At 41.1% G+C, this 15,593-nt stretch overlaps 1 protein-coding gene across 1 annotated transcript; it reads right to left on the bottom strand.

The window, feature by feature from the left end:
- Positions 1–6,024: 6,024 nt before the first annotated feature.
- On the bottom strand, positions 6,025–15,593 carry LOC118562896 (protein naked cuticle homolog 1-like; the record flags this gene model as incomplete). Its single annotated transcript, XM_036136050.1, has 6 exons — positions 6,025–8,856; positions 10,144–10,271; positions 11,929–12,010; positions 12,859–13,006; positions 15,226–15,321; positions 15,456–15,593. Coding segments are annotated over 6 exons (1,125 nt in total), but the record flags the coding sequence as incomplete, so codon positions are not given.

A 15,593-nucleotide genomic window follows, 5' to 3' on the forward strand; every position in this document is an offset into this window, starting at 1 on the left:
CATTCACTTACAAAATATTAACTTCACAAGGCTTCAGCTGAAGATAAAAAAGCAAATAATAGACCTTGAACCTAATCAACCAAACTCAAAAGGAGTTATAAGTAACAATAACACTTAAAATCCGAACAACACATACACAATGTGTCAGCATTGTGCAGCACACGGGACTAAAATAGAGAGTTTTTATTGAAGGGTTGAAGGGAATGATGGATGGTAGACCAGAGAGGCAGGACTGCACAGGTACAAGGGTGTAGGTGATGGCAGGAGATGACGGCCCGGAGAGAGAGCACCTGGATCCACAGGCAGACAGCAGAGCCCACAGCTCGGCATAGAGCTAGCCTGAGCACAGCAGCAGGTCCTTCAGTTCGGCAGAGAATCCACAGCTCGACAGAGAGCTTAGCCACAGCAGCAGGCCCTTCAATATGGCAGAGGGGAACCGGAGCAAGGCAGCAGAATACACTGGGAGCAAAACCTTGAGGTGAAAACCGAGGTGACAGGATTTCACAGGCATGGAGAAGGTGTAGATTGATGACGGACCGGCACAGAGGGAGGCTTAAATAGGGAGGCTAGCAGGTGAAATGCGTCTGACTGATTAATTACCAACAGGTGTGACTGATTGCGAAGGGAGTGAAGGGAAAGCTTAAGTGAGGGGAAAGGAAGAGCTGAAACTAACAGAAATAAAAGTCAAATCATAACTAGAACCCAAACAAAAAGGAAAACTGAAAACTAATATCAAACAGAAAGCTAAGTCAACCTCAACCCTGACACAATGGCTATCTCGAAGATCATCTATTAACTCAATGGTCCGTTGTTGCTGTGAAATGTCACAGAGTTTTTACTTACACAGGATAGGTCTATGATGTTGCATTCTGTTCTATTTCTGGTCCTCTTTTTTTTTACTGGCCTCCATGTTAGCAGGCTGCTGCTCTTAGCCAAAATAAAATACCAAATGCTGAAATGGAGAAAAACTTGACTAAGACATTGATGGAGAGGACTGATTGTTTATATGGAATGTTACTTCCATCCCAGGTGAGAAATGAGAATGATTTAGGCTGATTTTACAGTAAATACCTTACTTATTGCTCTTTTAAAAGTCCATCATAAGGCATCATTTGAGTTCAAGTAGAGTATATTGTTATCAGCAGCCACCACTGGGTCTGACTCAATGGGTCAGGGCTGTTTTAACATCAAAAGGGGGATCAACACAATATTAGGCTGGTGGTCATAATGTTGTGTCATTTGTGTAGGTTAGCAAAGTTCACTACAATTAAAATATATCTTTGTTCAACATAGTTTTGTCTGACAGGTAAGGAAGTTAAAGCAGAAAGAACAATTTTCAAACTTAGCAAGAAATGCAGTGCGAGAGAGTTTTGGATCTTCAGGGTCTCCAAAAAGGACCAGGATCATCAGCATTTGCAGACTGTGCTACAGACAGATGTTGCTACTTGCTCAGAATTGAGAACGCATGGAGAGGCAAATACTTTTGGACATTACATTGTGACAAAAAGACCAGAAAAGAAGGTACCTCTGTTCAAGCAAGAAAAGCAAACACTATAAAAAACAAGTTGAATTTTCAAGGAAACACAAAGATGGTTGCAGAGCAAGGTTATTTTCTCTGATGGATTCTCCTGCCAGTTGTTTCGTAAACCATTCATCACCTTAATAAAAGCTAAGAGCTGCCATGTATCCTGCACTGAACACTAGGAAACCTGCAAACAACTGGACATCCTTCTGCAATCCATGCATCATTTTGCCTGTTTCAAATAAGTGAGTTTACTCATAATTCTACCCCAAGACTGCTGCCATGAATAACGTGTGGAATAAAACATCCTCCATGAGACATTTTTTTCCCTACAATCCAGGGACCAGTCTGGTGATGATCTGCATGTTTCTCAGCAAGATTGAGCACCATGTCACGCAGTAAAGATAAAAATATGACATTTTCAGAGCTGTGGCTAGCTTGGCCCCGAGATCTTAACCCTACTGAAAACCCAAGGTCAGTTCTCAAGGAACAAGTGGAGAGACAGAAGCCACCAAACAGTGAACCAATCTACGCTCTTAAATAGAACTACAGGTCACCATGATACAGGAAACAGACAGTAATACCCAACAATTCAAAACAAATAACTGACGTACTAAAGGAAACTATGGGGCAAAACTGTGAGTGGGGATTTTTGACATACATCTGGTTGTTTGTTTATTGTTTGTTGCAGGCCCTGAGCGGTCCATATAAAAAAATAAGATAAAATAAAGCAGACAAATATACCGATTTTTTTAAACCACCTCAGAACAGAGGTATATATATATATATATATATATATATATATATATATAACTATTACTTTTAGAGGGATTAGTTTATTATAATTGTAAGTACATGCAATATTTTTTACCCATGAAGTGGACCCCTGGTGCAAAATGGTGTACAGCACCCTGATATACTATTGAACTAGCAATCTTGTTACAGTGGCTCACTTGCACAGGTGACCATGTTTTAGAAGCAAATGCATCATATTGCCAAAAGTCAGACTGTATGTGCTTTATGGACCAGATGTTAGCTGCTCATCTACAAATAAACATGTCGATTCCATGTTGCGAGTATGTTGTTGCCAAACAACCTACTCTGCATGTTGTGAATGGAATAGATTCAGGAGCCATCTGAGACCACTGATTGAGGCGAAGAACATGCACTGCCTTGCTAAAGGGTTTAAATCGCTCATCTCTTTTCAAATTTTGTCAGGTTACAGGCATGAAGATCTGTTAATTGGCAATATATGTAATTGACCAACATAAGATGGTATATAACTATAAAATGAGAGCAAAATGTGTTTTTAACTATTAAAAACATTGTGTAGTACATGTGTAATCATATGTAGTCTAAGTTAATATTTTATTTAAAAACATATTTGATTTCATGTGCAAGTCTTTTGGAGTATATCAAATATTTTTGCATATGCTTTAGAAAAAATGCTCAAACTCTGATGAACAGATCTGGACTTTCAATGGGTTATTCTAATACATGAAAATGATTCGATCCAAATCATTCCATCGCAGCTCTGGCTGTACGTTTAGAGCTGTTGTCCCAGTGGAAGGTCAACCTCTGCCATCCTCTCGGAATAATATTTTATAACATAATCCTCCTTTAAACATTGTCCAAACTTTAGTTGTGACTTGTCTGCTGTGTTCCTTGGTATTCATTATGCTTTTTACTCACTTATGTTTTCTAACAAAGCTCAGAGGCCTTCAAAGAATAGCCGTATTACCACTGAGATTAGACTACCCATCGACAGGCTTTATTTCCTATTTAGGTGATGTCTGAAGGCATTTGGTTGCACTGGATGCAATTATTGGATATCCGATTAAAGAGACAGAAAACAAATGGACACCAACCTTTTTAGATTAATTACTATTTAGAAGTCATTTGGAAAACCATGTATCATTTTCCCTTCACTTCATTAATGCACAATTTTGGTTTGGTTTGTAAAATCCAAATAAAACAAAATGGTTGTGGTGGTGCCATGACAAAATATAAAAAAAACATGTGAATACTTTTGCATGGCACTGTCTCTAACTGCCCACACATCTCTCACCACTTATTCCCTGAAGGTATCATAATGTAGATAAACTAAGAACAGCCATGTAAAGTGTGAATAATTTAACCGCTGAAATGATTACCCTTTGTATTGAAATAAATGTTCTTTTACCTTATTTTCGCGTGGTGACCGCTGTTCCTGCGCAAAATCCTGCAAATGTAAAATTGATACTGCAATTTGCTGTGTGTAATTGATGAACAAGTAAATAATGACAACAGGAGCCAGGTAAATTAAAAGGAACATGTTTATATTTTAATAAAAGGGTATCATCCCTTGGCACAGATCTGCTATCCAATAAATAAACCAATTAATCAAATACAATCTAATATAAACTAAACAAAGACATAAAAAAACGTTAAGTGGTGGAGGGAAAATAATGAGAGTTAGCGAAATCTAGAAGTAAGACATGTGAAAGTGAGTCTGGATAAATAAAACAGTAATAATTATCCCCTCTGCTAAAATGATAAATAAGCCTTAATAATCTTTCAACGTAATGCTGGTTTAGTCTTTCTAGAGTCCACTATCGACAAGCGATTAAAATAACGTTTTATACGCAGACCATATAAGGAAAATATGAGCATGTTACGGAATACTGACAACCATTTATAAAAAAAAAAAAAAAAAAAAAAACACAGGATGTTGCACTAAAATTATTTTTTGCCACTTGACTCAAAAATAAACAAAAACGTCTCTAATTTCATAATAATTTGCTAATTATTAAATGAGCATATATCCAAAACAAATGCAAAAATAATTCTGGCTCAATATGAGAGACAATGATTATGACTTGATAAAAACTGAGAAATGGGATGTTGACCTGCCAGTTGGAAAAAATAAAAAACAGCTGACCTTTTTTTCTGATGAATGCACCAAATAAGCACTACCGGGCCAAAATAACACTCTTTTGCTTTAGAAGTTGTTACTAAAGGAAGAACACTCAAAATCACCGTTAAGGTGTTTGAAATGGAGTCAAAAGAAGAAAGAAATTGAAGTTTGAAGTTTCTGTATTTCCAAATACATGTTAAGATATGTCCATGGTCCAGGCTTCAAGAAAGAGAGAGATTTTCCGCAGATAACAGGAAGGCTGAATGGAGTACAGCAAAGTTGTTCCTTAAGTATTTGAGCACACAGCGTTTGAGATTTGGTAAAAATGGAGGCCATCTGTAAATCTCAGAATTAAGGAGCTACATTCTTTAGGAGGTACAAATGGAGACTGATGTTTTAGCAATGCTAGCCGTGCTAATAGGTAGCACGATGTTAAATCAGCTCCTTTCCAACACATCCTATACAATATAAATAAAAATTACTGTTCCTGGCAGGAGACGAAAAAAAAATTCCTACTGCTTTTCTTGTCTTCAGAGAAAAACAGATATTAGCTGAAATTATTTTTGGCAGGTCAACGCTTAACAAAAAACAGATATGGGAAATCTGACAGGAAACTCTGACGACTTCCTATCCAAAAGGAAAGTAATATTGAAACGGGAGATTTTTGATGCAAAGAACTGCTACCTTAACACTGTATGATAACAAAGGAGAGGTAAGCGCAAACACTGTATTGATGCAGAACACTAAAGTTAAAATCCAATCTTTACTCAATGATGCAGAAAAACCCTCATTCAGTCAGAAAAGTTTACAAATGTGAAACGGGCTATTAAATCTGGTGAAAAGTTTGGTGTTTTCAGTAAAACTATGAGCAGTTTAAGGGTTTAATAACTGCCACCTGTCTACTGGGGTGGCTCCAAATTCCTTCAGTATCCCTCACTTCCCATGTCAAATCAGACCACCCCGAAGGATGAAAAAGTCACTTGCTTGCTGTCTGTTAACACAACAAGACGACCGTATCCCAACTGACATCAGGCAGGCTTGGGTGAGATGAAAGTATTGAAAAAAAAGCCACAGTGTCAGCGGGGCTCCTGTCGCCGGGACTTGCTGTGCGGTAATAAGCCTCATGAGACGTGGAAACATTGGCACAGGAGAGGCAGCTGTGATCCCTAGTTAAGGAACGGGGCCAGTTCTCTGCGCTGCGTCCCTGGAGACAACCTGTCTGGGAGGTGCCCCTGCTAAAAGGACAACCTGAAGCTGTGGGGAAGAGAGCCTGGGGGCCTTCCTGCCCATTACAAACACAGGCAACTGTGCAGCAACACACACACACAATCAGCGAATGTAGTTTAACTGTCTAAACCACCTGTTGGCAAAGGCCAAAAAAAATGTCTTGCGTACTATTCAGTGTCCATGAACTTTTTCATATTTTGTCATGTTACAGCCATGAAATACATTTTACTGGAATTGTCTCTGAAACACAAAGTAATGCATTATTCCAAAGTGGAAGGGGGGGAAAACTCACTAAAACTTACTAAATGTCCCCAAAAAAAGTCTGAAAGTTAGGTGTCCATGTGCATATTCAACACTCTTTTGTCAGAATTTTTTTTTAACTTTTAACTTTTCTAACCTTGTAAATTATTAAGAACAAATTCTTATTTACAATAATGACCTGGCGTTGAGGGGAAAACACAAGGATACCATTGACTAAAATCTGTTGAAACCATCTGCTTTTAAAAGTCAAATATTTAGTTGTGCACTTAATTAATCTACTCTATATGGAAGGGGGTGAGTAGAGAGCCTTTACACTAAGCTTTAAGGAAGCTAGAGACAGTCCCATTTGCAGTTTGTCGAAGAAAATGACACTATTTGGCTTACATTCAAAACACTGTGTGGACATAAAAAACAACTTTGCAATCCCAAATGCACTATACCCAGAGTGACGCAGGGTAAATGCAGGATAATACTGGGGGAAAATACACTGATGAAAAGGCTCGAGACTGGGATTCAGGTTAATTTTCCAGCAGGATAACAATGTGCAGTCAGAGCTACACTGGAATGTTTTTTATCAAAACATTGCATGCAAGAAGGGCCCAGTCAAAGTCCAAACCAAAATCCAACAAATCTGTTGGTGAATGTACAGTATATGCACACCGCATCCATTTATTTGTGCAAACTTTAAACACCATCCATCCCTTTTGTTCCACATTCCCGTTGCAAACCATGTGTTCATCCCTCACATATCCCAATACATGCTTGAGTTTGTGACTGTAACATGACAAAATGTGAAAAGAATAACGAAGGCCTCTGAATACTTTTGTAAGGTCGCAGCAGCACGTTGTTTTTTGCCCATAAGAGCAAAAATGAAGGTAAAAACGCTCTTACAGCAGCAGCTTCTCTGGGATCCTTTCAGCGTCTATGTGCTAGGCCTTCAGGGGACAGGACGAAACATACCTGCTGCTGGCAGAGCAGCAGTCGTGAGATATGAGTTATGGGTTCAGTGGAGACTACAGGCCGGGCTCCAGTGTTCCTCGGCACCAGAGGAATGAGACAGCTGAGAGCCATCGCCCGGCGGCATCACAAACAGAGCCTTGTCAGCTGAGCACTGAGGACACATGGCAGCACGGTGAAAGACCTGCTGACAGCCGGCGGACGGGCTGATGGCATGGAAACAGGGAGCAGCTGGGAGATCCTGGGTCACAGCCTTTTTTCTTTTTTTTTTTTTGGGTGGCGGTGGGATGGACTAACCTGACAGTCAAAAGCCAATATTGTGTATGCTGAATAAAAACTATTATGTATATAAGAACTATATAAAGACAAATGAAAATGACACATAGGCCAAACTTCATCTTGACTGATGAAAACATCCCCCTCCCACATAACAAGTTTACATTAAATCTGCAGAACGGGTAGGGTCTGTTTCCACATCCTGACTTTTGGATTTGAGTAATAGACATTATCACTTTTTTAAATTGGGGGGGGGGGGGGTGTTAAAAGAGAGAGGAAATTAAGGAAAATCAGAGGCAGGAGTCAATTGCATGTTCTTCTGACGTTCCTAGTGGTCATAGTAAAATGGTTTCCACAATGAATACATGGATCAAGCTTACATGATGACAGTATAAATACTTTATGTACAGCAAATATTGGTTGATAAATGAGAGAAGAATTTCTAGTCTTCAGAGCTGCAGATTTTGACAGGTTTAATCTTTGTTCAACAAAGTTTAAAAGTGATTTTGAAAACGAATGCTTGCTTAACATTTCCATCAGAACAACAATTCAGACGGAAAAAAAAAAAAGAGGTAGGACCGTTTCAGAGTTTTCCTTCCCCTTTATGCCTACAGTGTGTTGCATGGTTAAGAGCTTGCTTTAAATTCTGAGCGCCCTTCAAGTGGTTTTCCAACAGACACCAGTGTCGTGACACTCAGATGTGCGCGCACAGTCGTTCTGTTTTGGACGCACGTTTTTCACAACTTGCCTGTCAGCCATGATCCTTCATAGATTTTTGTATTTCAGACATGGCCTCGTCTTGTCCGCCCTCTTCCTTTTGACGTAGTGGTCTGGGGAGTGTTGGGATGCTGGTCTAAAGGTGTACAGTTCAGTGGGTAGAAGCTGGAAACATCTGAGCCGGGCACCTTCGTGTAGCCTCCTGAGTCTTGGCGCGATTTCCACTCTGAGTGCTCAGCATGAGCTCTGACTCGCTGTCCTACTGCATACCAAAAGCTTCTGTGTGTCTGACCAACATTTTCATAGCGCTGGTTACTTAACATTCCAGCACTGGCACACAACGGCCCCCGCCCTCATGTCCTGTGCCTGTGCTGCCAGGTGCAGCTCGCTGCAGTCAGTGTCTGCTGGCCGGATTGGTTCTTTGCGTCCATGCAGGGGCGCTGAGCCGTCCCAGGCAAGTCAGAGCTTCAGGACTGGTAAAAGTGGTGGTAGTGGTGATGGTGTTCATGGTGATGGTGATGTTCATGCCGCTGCACCACTTGTGCCAGACCACCCTCATACAGCACCACACTTGGCAGGTCCCTGACCTGCTCTTTTTCCACTACAGGTCCCGGAGAGCCAAGAGAGCCCAAGGCCCGGTAGCCTTGGCTCTCCTTGGATCGCTGTTTGTGTTTGCGGTAGGGGGCCGCGGACTGATGAGGGGGCGTCTGGGTGGGCAGAGCCGGGGGAGGTGGGGCGCCTCGACTCCTGATCACCCTGCCGCTGTTCTGCGCAGGGGGGGTGCGACTATGAGTCTTCGGAGAGCGGATAGCGTGCCGACCGGAGTCCTGGGCTCTGGGCCGGGCGGGATGAAGTCCCTCTGCAGCAGCGGTGTCCACAGCCGTCTGCAGCCGGCGGTGGTGCGAGTGGGCATGTCCGTTTTCTGGTTCATGTGAGCGAGAACGGGCCTGGTTGGATGAGCGAGTCTGCGTCTCTACCTTTACTGCTTCTGCAGCAGGAGCTGTAAAGACAAAGATGATATTTTTAAAAAACTGCAAACATTTTATTTCCTAAATGGAACTGTTTGATGCTTTGGAGTCAGGGAACACTAAAATGATTTCATTTTACATATAAATGCATACCATTCAGTAGACATTGTGTTAGGTGGACAGTTATTGCAGCTACCCAGCATGCTTTGGTTTAGTTGGTTTTTTTTAAGTTTGATGGAGGAGTACTGGAGATAACGAGTCAGTATTTGTGTACGGGGTCCAAGTAAATGAAGGTGCTGCAGCGAGAAAGAGCTATGAAGGCTTCCTGGGAATTCTGCACTTTAGCTCTTTTTAAATATGAAATGTCCTCGCAAGCAAGAACGCTGTTTAAGTCGTTGCAGTTTCTTGTAAAATAACTAGTTTCTTTGTTCCTGCAGATAATGTATTTGCCACAAAGCTGGTTCCAAACAGTGGTTTCTCTTTTTCTCCAGCTTGTTCCCCTTCCAGCATAGTGTAGGTATTCGAACTCAGAACCAGGCCATTTAACTCCTTTTTTTACATTCCTAAAAGACCATAAAACGCTTGACGAATGTTAGATCTTTAGTTAGTTTAAGATTTACTTGTTCAGTTTTCTATTAACAAAGTTTCCTGTTTTAGCAGTAGTTTAAAGAATAAAATCCATTGAGAGAAGTTTAGCTTGACTGATGGTCAATCTAATTCTTGATGATGTTGGTTCTTGGTAATTTTTCTTATTATCTTTAGTTAAAAGAGACAAGGTTGAATTTCCTGACATTTGTACTTTATCTTTACAGTCTACAAAATTGACAGAAGAAATTTTTAGCTGTGTTGCAACTCTAAAGTTAAGTTAAGCTAAGACCTTTTGGTGCAATTTTGCTCTCAAAAAAACAAACAGGCATTGCCACCGAAAACCTGTATGTCTGAAAACCTGAAAGTTGTCTGCAGAAGCTGCTCAATTTCAGGATCTTCCTCTTCTCACAGATCCCAGACACAGAAAAGGTTTCTGTTAGCACTTTCCTACAAAAACCAACTTCAAAATAATGGCATGTCATCACTGACCAGCAGATCAAGGCTGAAACTTGTTAGGCTTAAAAATTTCCCCTTACAACAGCCCGTCCTGTTGACGGACTTTCCCCTCGAACACTCGATGTATTGTGCTCGCCCGAGCCCAAATGTTTGTACTGGCAAGGTGTGCAGTGGGCTGGTAGTCCCACCTAATGGCTCTAAACAGGTGCCGCAGTAATGACGGGCTTCAAAGAGCCTTCCGTCCTCCCCACTCCTCTGATCCCTGGTTCACTCACCGGTTCCAAAACGGGACGTGTAGTTTTCGATGCCTGCCAGGTCCAAGTAGTGGTTCCTGCGCTCCAGGTTCTCATCCACACAGTGGCGCTGGCAGCCAGATTGGGTGTGGTGGTCACTGTGGTGGCGCCTGTGGAAATGAGCGGCACCTCTCATTAGGAAGCAGTTTGGAGAAGATAAACAAGTGTGATCAGGTAGAAGCGGGAGAACTGTTACAGAGCCGGGACCGGTGAAATCACACGTTCAAGTCACGGTTTATGGACAAGAGAGAGGCAACAGAGGTTTTGGTGTAAAAAATAAATTACAGAACACATTAACTCTTTAAACAAATAAAAGAAAAATTGTATCTCCTCAAAGAAAAAGGTATGCAGGTGCTTTTCAATTAATCCAAATTGAAATTAAATGTAATATAATCAGTAATTTAAGTGATAAAGTAAATTTTTGTACATTATGTAGATTTATTACAAACAAAGTCATTTATTTTCAAGTGTAGTAATTTTTATTTCAGTTTTTTTAATAATTAGAGCTTACAGCTAATCCATCCGTTATACCTGAGGAGACTGGTGCCTCTCTCCAGCGGCCAATGGGCGCCAGTCCCAACGTCATGTTTTTGGATTGTGGAAGGAAGCAGGAGTACCCAGAGAGAACCCATGCTTGCACAAGGAGAATATGTAAACTCTATGTTTATTATTAACTTTATGTGTACATTTTACAGCTTTCTAGCAGTCACTGGCACCCTACACAAGTCTTTTCCACAGAAGCTAGTATGGCTTCTGTGGAAGCTGTGACACCAAGCTTGATACACTGAGTTGCTCCAAGCAGGCTGTCTCAAGGACGTGAGGCATCACAGTCCCTCTTTGTTCTCACTGACAGGGGTGCGGTGGGAGCCTGCTGGAAAAGAAACGCGTCTCGGTGCTCAGCTAGCTAATCACACATTTTAACATCCATTCTGTCGCTTTGTCCCACTGGCAGAAAGTGTGGGAATTGTAGGAATTTCCCACAAGAAACGTAGTCAACAGTACGCACGACTATGAAGGGTAAAATGGAGAGTCAGCGCAGAGTCTGCCAAGCTCAGAGTATGCGCACAGTACGCCCGAGCATGTGGGAGCCCTTAGGCAGCCTAGAGTATGTGCTAGCAACAATAAACCTAGTAAGTTAATAATATAAAAGTTAAGTTTATTTTGGCCTTATGTTAAAAACAGGGCAGTGTAGTCCAACTACTCTGTCCTCCCGACAGAGACGGATAAGTCTTCCGCTCAGGAGGGAGCTGTGTACGTGGAGGAGCAGAGTGATATTACACACTTGGGAAGAATATTTTTTGCGCCTTTGAATCCAGTGTGCCTTATATGTGGACACAGACACATATAGACACATTAATTCACTGTACGCCTTATAATCCAGTGTGCCTTATGGTCCAAAAAATACAGTACTTGATAGACATTATAACTAGTGTCTTTTATTGCAAAATTGCATATTAAAATGCCCAAATAGGCTTTTAGACTTTCAGAAACAAAGGTAAAATATGCAATTAAGTTGCGATTAATTTCACTGTAGCTTAGAGTATGCGCCCTTAGGCTCCCACATGCTTGGGCATCACTGTAATTATGCGATTAATCGCGATTGAAATTTTTAATCACAATGTGTGTGTGTTTCACTTTTTGAACAGAATTATGAAAAAAAATTCCTTTTTGATGATATTCAGATGTGTTGAGATGCACATGTAGGATCTCAACATCATACAGACATCAAAAGGACCAGAAGGTAACTTCACCAGGAGCAGGGATTACCTGAGGAGCGCCCGAGACTTCTTGTCTGTACTCTTGGGGTCTTCAATGAACTTGTCATTTTTCTCTCTGGAGTAGGACATGTCTGATATGCACAAAGAAACAGGGGGCTATTACCAAAGGGAGCAACGCAGAGAAACCACCCACACCCACACACACGACACCAACCACACAAGACCCAGAAGAAAGCAACCTTTGTTTTAGGGTTTCACTTTGAAGATCTATAGACAAGGAAAAACAACAGTGCTTCATTTATTCTATTTTCAACTCCCAGCCTTTTATAAAGAGCAGAATACCATAAAAACCACGCCGGTTTCAGAAATAGTATTATTAGGATGTGGGATCTGATACGATTTGAAATTAGCATCAAGGCAATATTTTCAAAGCTTCCGCTGTCTGAATCTCCTGACAGATATTTATAGGCAAAACAATAGGACGCAAACACTCAGGAATATATACTTTTTGAGATATTTTCTTCTGACTACTTGTTTGCCAAGTCGTCAGGAAGGAAAGTTACGTTGAACGCTGCTATATTTTCCCTGCAGCTCTGAGAAAGGAGGACAAAGAGAGGGGGAGAAGAGAGGGAAAAAAGGGGAGCACAACAGAAAAGAAAAATGGCTGTGGTTATCAAAAGGACTTGGCACATCTCTTAAGGTTTCTTTTAGATTATTTGAAGGCGGCAAGGGAGGGAAGGGGAGCGCTCTCTCTTTACGCAGTCACCCCCCCATCATTAAAAATGAACCCCATTGAGTGGGAGGGATGGAGCGACGCAGAGACTCCAAGGAACAAAGCTTTGACAGGCCTGAAGCGGCCGCCTTTCTGCATGACAACAAACACGTCTTAGTGAGCTGTCAGCGCAGATGCGTAGATGGAAGTTCACAATGCCCCTTTTTTCTCAGCCGCTGCCCCACACTGAGTTAACGTGAGCTTTACCTGTCGCACCCTGAGCGCAGCTCCTCCACCGCTGGCTTGAGTCTGGAGCGACGGAGAGCTTGACTCGTAACGTCTTGCTGTTGCCGGGGGAGTGGTTGACGGAGGCATCCACGACCTCGTAAATGGTGTGGAGCAGGCTGGTGATGTCCTGTAGGAGAAAAGAGCCGCCAGATCTGAAAGTGCCTTGGAAAAATGTTAATGCCCCTTAAACTTATCAGAATGTAATGCGATAGACCAATAACTACTAATATATGTATATACACCCTCGCTTGTTGTGCTTTATACAACTGATCATGTTCTTCCACATGTTAACCGTGTCCCCTACATGACTGGGGTTAAAGGGAAACAATCATTTTCATCGCTTTTTTTCTTCTGATTGCTTTCCTGTTGATAGATTCCTCCTCCTGAGCTTTGGATCTCTGCAGCTCCACCAGAGTCACCATGAGGCTCTCAGCTGCTTTTCAAGAATAATACTCTCCTTGCCAAACAACAATGTGTTTTCTTAAATGTATATTATTTAAAAAAATGGATTTGGATTTACCTGCACTATATGTTTTAGTGGACACTCATGTTTCAGTAGGTTTGCAGATGTGCCGTACTCTCTCCATTTACACAAAGTGAACTGAGCTGCTTCTTAAGAAGTTTAAAGCTTGGGATCTTATTTTTTTTTAATACTTTATTTATACTTGTACCTTTTACCAGATCCGCAGCTACATTTATGCCCAGGATGAGGGATTGCTGCAAGTCAGCGACTCCATGCAATCTGATGGGTTTCCTTACGCAAAAAAACTCTTTAACCCATTTGATAATAAACTTTACTTGACTGCATTGTTTGATAACATGGATCAAGGGTAATTATTGTCATCGAGGTGAAATGCTCAATATACTGTGATACTGGCTATATCGCCCAGCCCTATTAAGAACTCTGTTTCAGACTCATGGAAATTAGTCCATCTGCAGAGAGAGCAAAATCTGGGTACACTTTCCAAAAAGTCAGAAAAATCCAGGTGCATGTAGAAGGGTACAGCGAGAACTTGCTCCAGCTTTTTTTTTTTTTTTATCCATACTTTTAATCTACAAAATCAGAGAAAAGGGAATTTCTTCAGGTGATCTGTGAGGCTGTGGGCCTGTGTGTGTCTTTTATAGACTTTGGGAACGGTGGTAAAGGGGATTGCATCACAAATGTTTCAAAAGACCTTTCCATTAACTGTCTCAAAATTAAGCCTTTTCTGCACAGACTTTGGTTACTGAAATGTACTCTGTGTGCTGCTCTGAAATTGTTCAGGTGCTGGCTCCATCCTGGTGCCATACACAAATCAAGTAAACACTTAAAAATCAAACAATAGAATAAATGCTTCCGTTGTCATTTCTGTTTTGTTTTACTGCTGTCTTCAGTGAAGTAACTAATAAAAGCACCGTAGTAGAGGAGCAAGCTTTTCTTCCCCACCAAGTCACCGTCTGCTGTCTCACGAGCCACAGGCACTGCCAAAAAACGGCACAACCAACCACACAGAGAAAAGCTACTGGCTCTATTCACTGTTTCAAATTGTTCTAAAAAAAAAATAAAACTTTTTGTGACTGTTTCTTAGATCTCCACCAAGCAGACACAGGCAACATGGTGCCTCGTAGGTGCTGAGGCTTGGCTAGACATAATTTGACTTTTGTTCTTGCTTTGTTTTATTTGGGGGTGGTTAAGTGTTAATAAATAACAGGGACGTCTTTATTTTCCAAGAAAAGTTTGGATGTTGATTCTTTTCGATTAAATGGCACTGACTTTTTTTCAAATAAAAGAAAGAAGAAGTGATGTTTGAAAATTAATATTGAGTGTCGCCATATTTTGCGGTATAGTTCCTTATTTAGGGAGGTTCACTGTCCCAACTCCAGCCCATGTCTTGGTTTTGTGTGCGTATGGCTTTTGAAGACCAATTTTAGCAGTAGTCAATGCCTATCGCATCTTTTTCTACCATACCTTTCTTTTCCACTCAACTTTACATTATTAGTGCTTGGATATAGCACACTGTGAACAAACACCTTCTCATAAATAACCTTTTGATACTTACACTCCTTTTAATGTGAGTCAATCATTGTTTCCTGGACTGCTGTCACTAACATGGTTATAACATATTTCCATATTAAAAATATATTTCTTTTTGTTACAATATAAAATTATTTTATAATTAGATTTTCAGTTTTTCATTACCTGTGAGCCATCGTCATCAAAATGCACAGAAATTAATATTTTAAATATATAACTGTTTCATGTGTTTTATTTTGGTTTTCAAAGTAAAATATTAAAAAAGTATTAAATTTAGTGAGGTGCACCTGCATTATGTTAATTTTTAGCTGCTTTAAGTAGAAACGGATTACCTCTCGAGTAACTTTGCCGTTGTTGTCAAAATCATAGAGGGTAAAGGTCCACTCCTGTCTGTTATCCTCCTCCAAAGACACGGCACACTCCACTTCCTGTAACAGCAGAGCACAAAGCTCAGTTTCAAACAGCGTGCCTGTGAGTGGGTAGTTTTGTGCGTGTCCTGCCACCGCCCCAGTTTTACCCGCAGGGGGGAATGATAAACGTCCCGCTCTGCATTGACACTCACTTCAAACTGGAGCTGCTTCTGTGGCCCTGCGGGAGACCGGCTGTCCCGCTCCTGCATCTTCTCCTCCACGCAGCAGCTGTCTGTCTTCTCCGGGGGTAGAGCCACTACAGCAACACATGCACACACACACACACACAC

The sequence above is a fragment of the Fundulus heteroclitus genome, chromosome 4 (genome assembly GCF_011125445.2).
Source record: "Fundulus heteroclitus isolate FHET01 chromosome 4, MU-UCD_Fhet_4.1, whole genome shotgun sequence".
In the NCBI taxonomy this organism is placed as follows: domain Eukaryota; kingdom Metazoa; phylum Chordata; class Actinopteri; order Cyprinodontiformes; family Fundulidae; genus Fundulus; species Fundulus heteroclitus.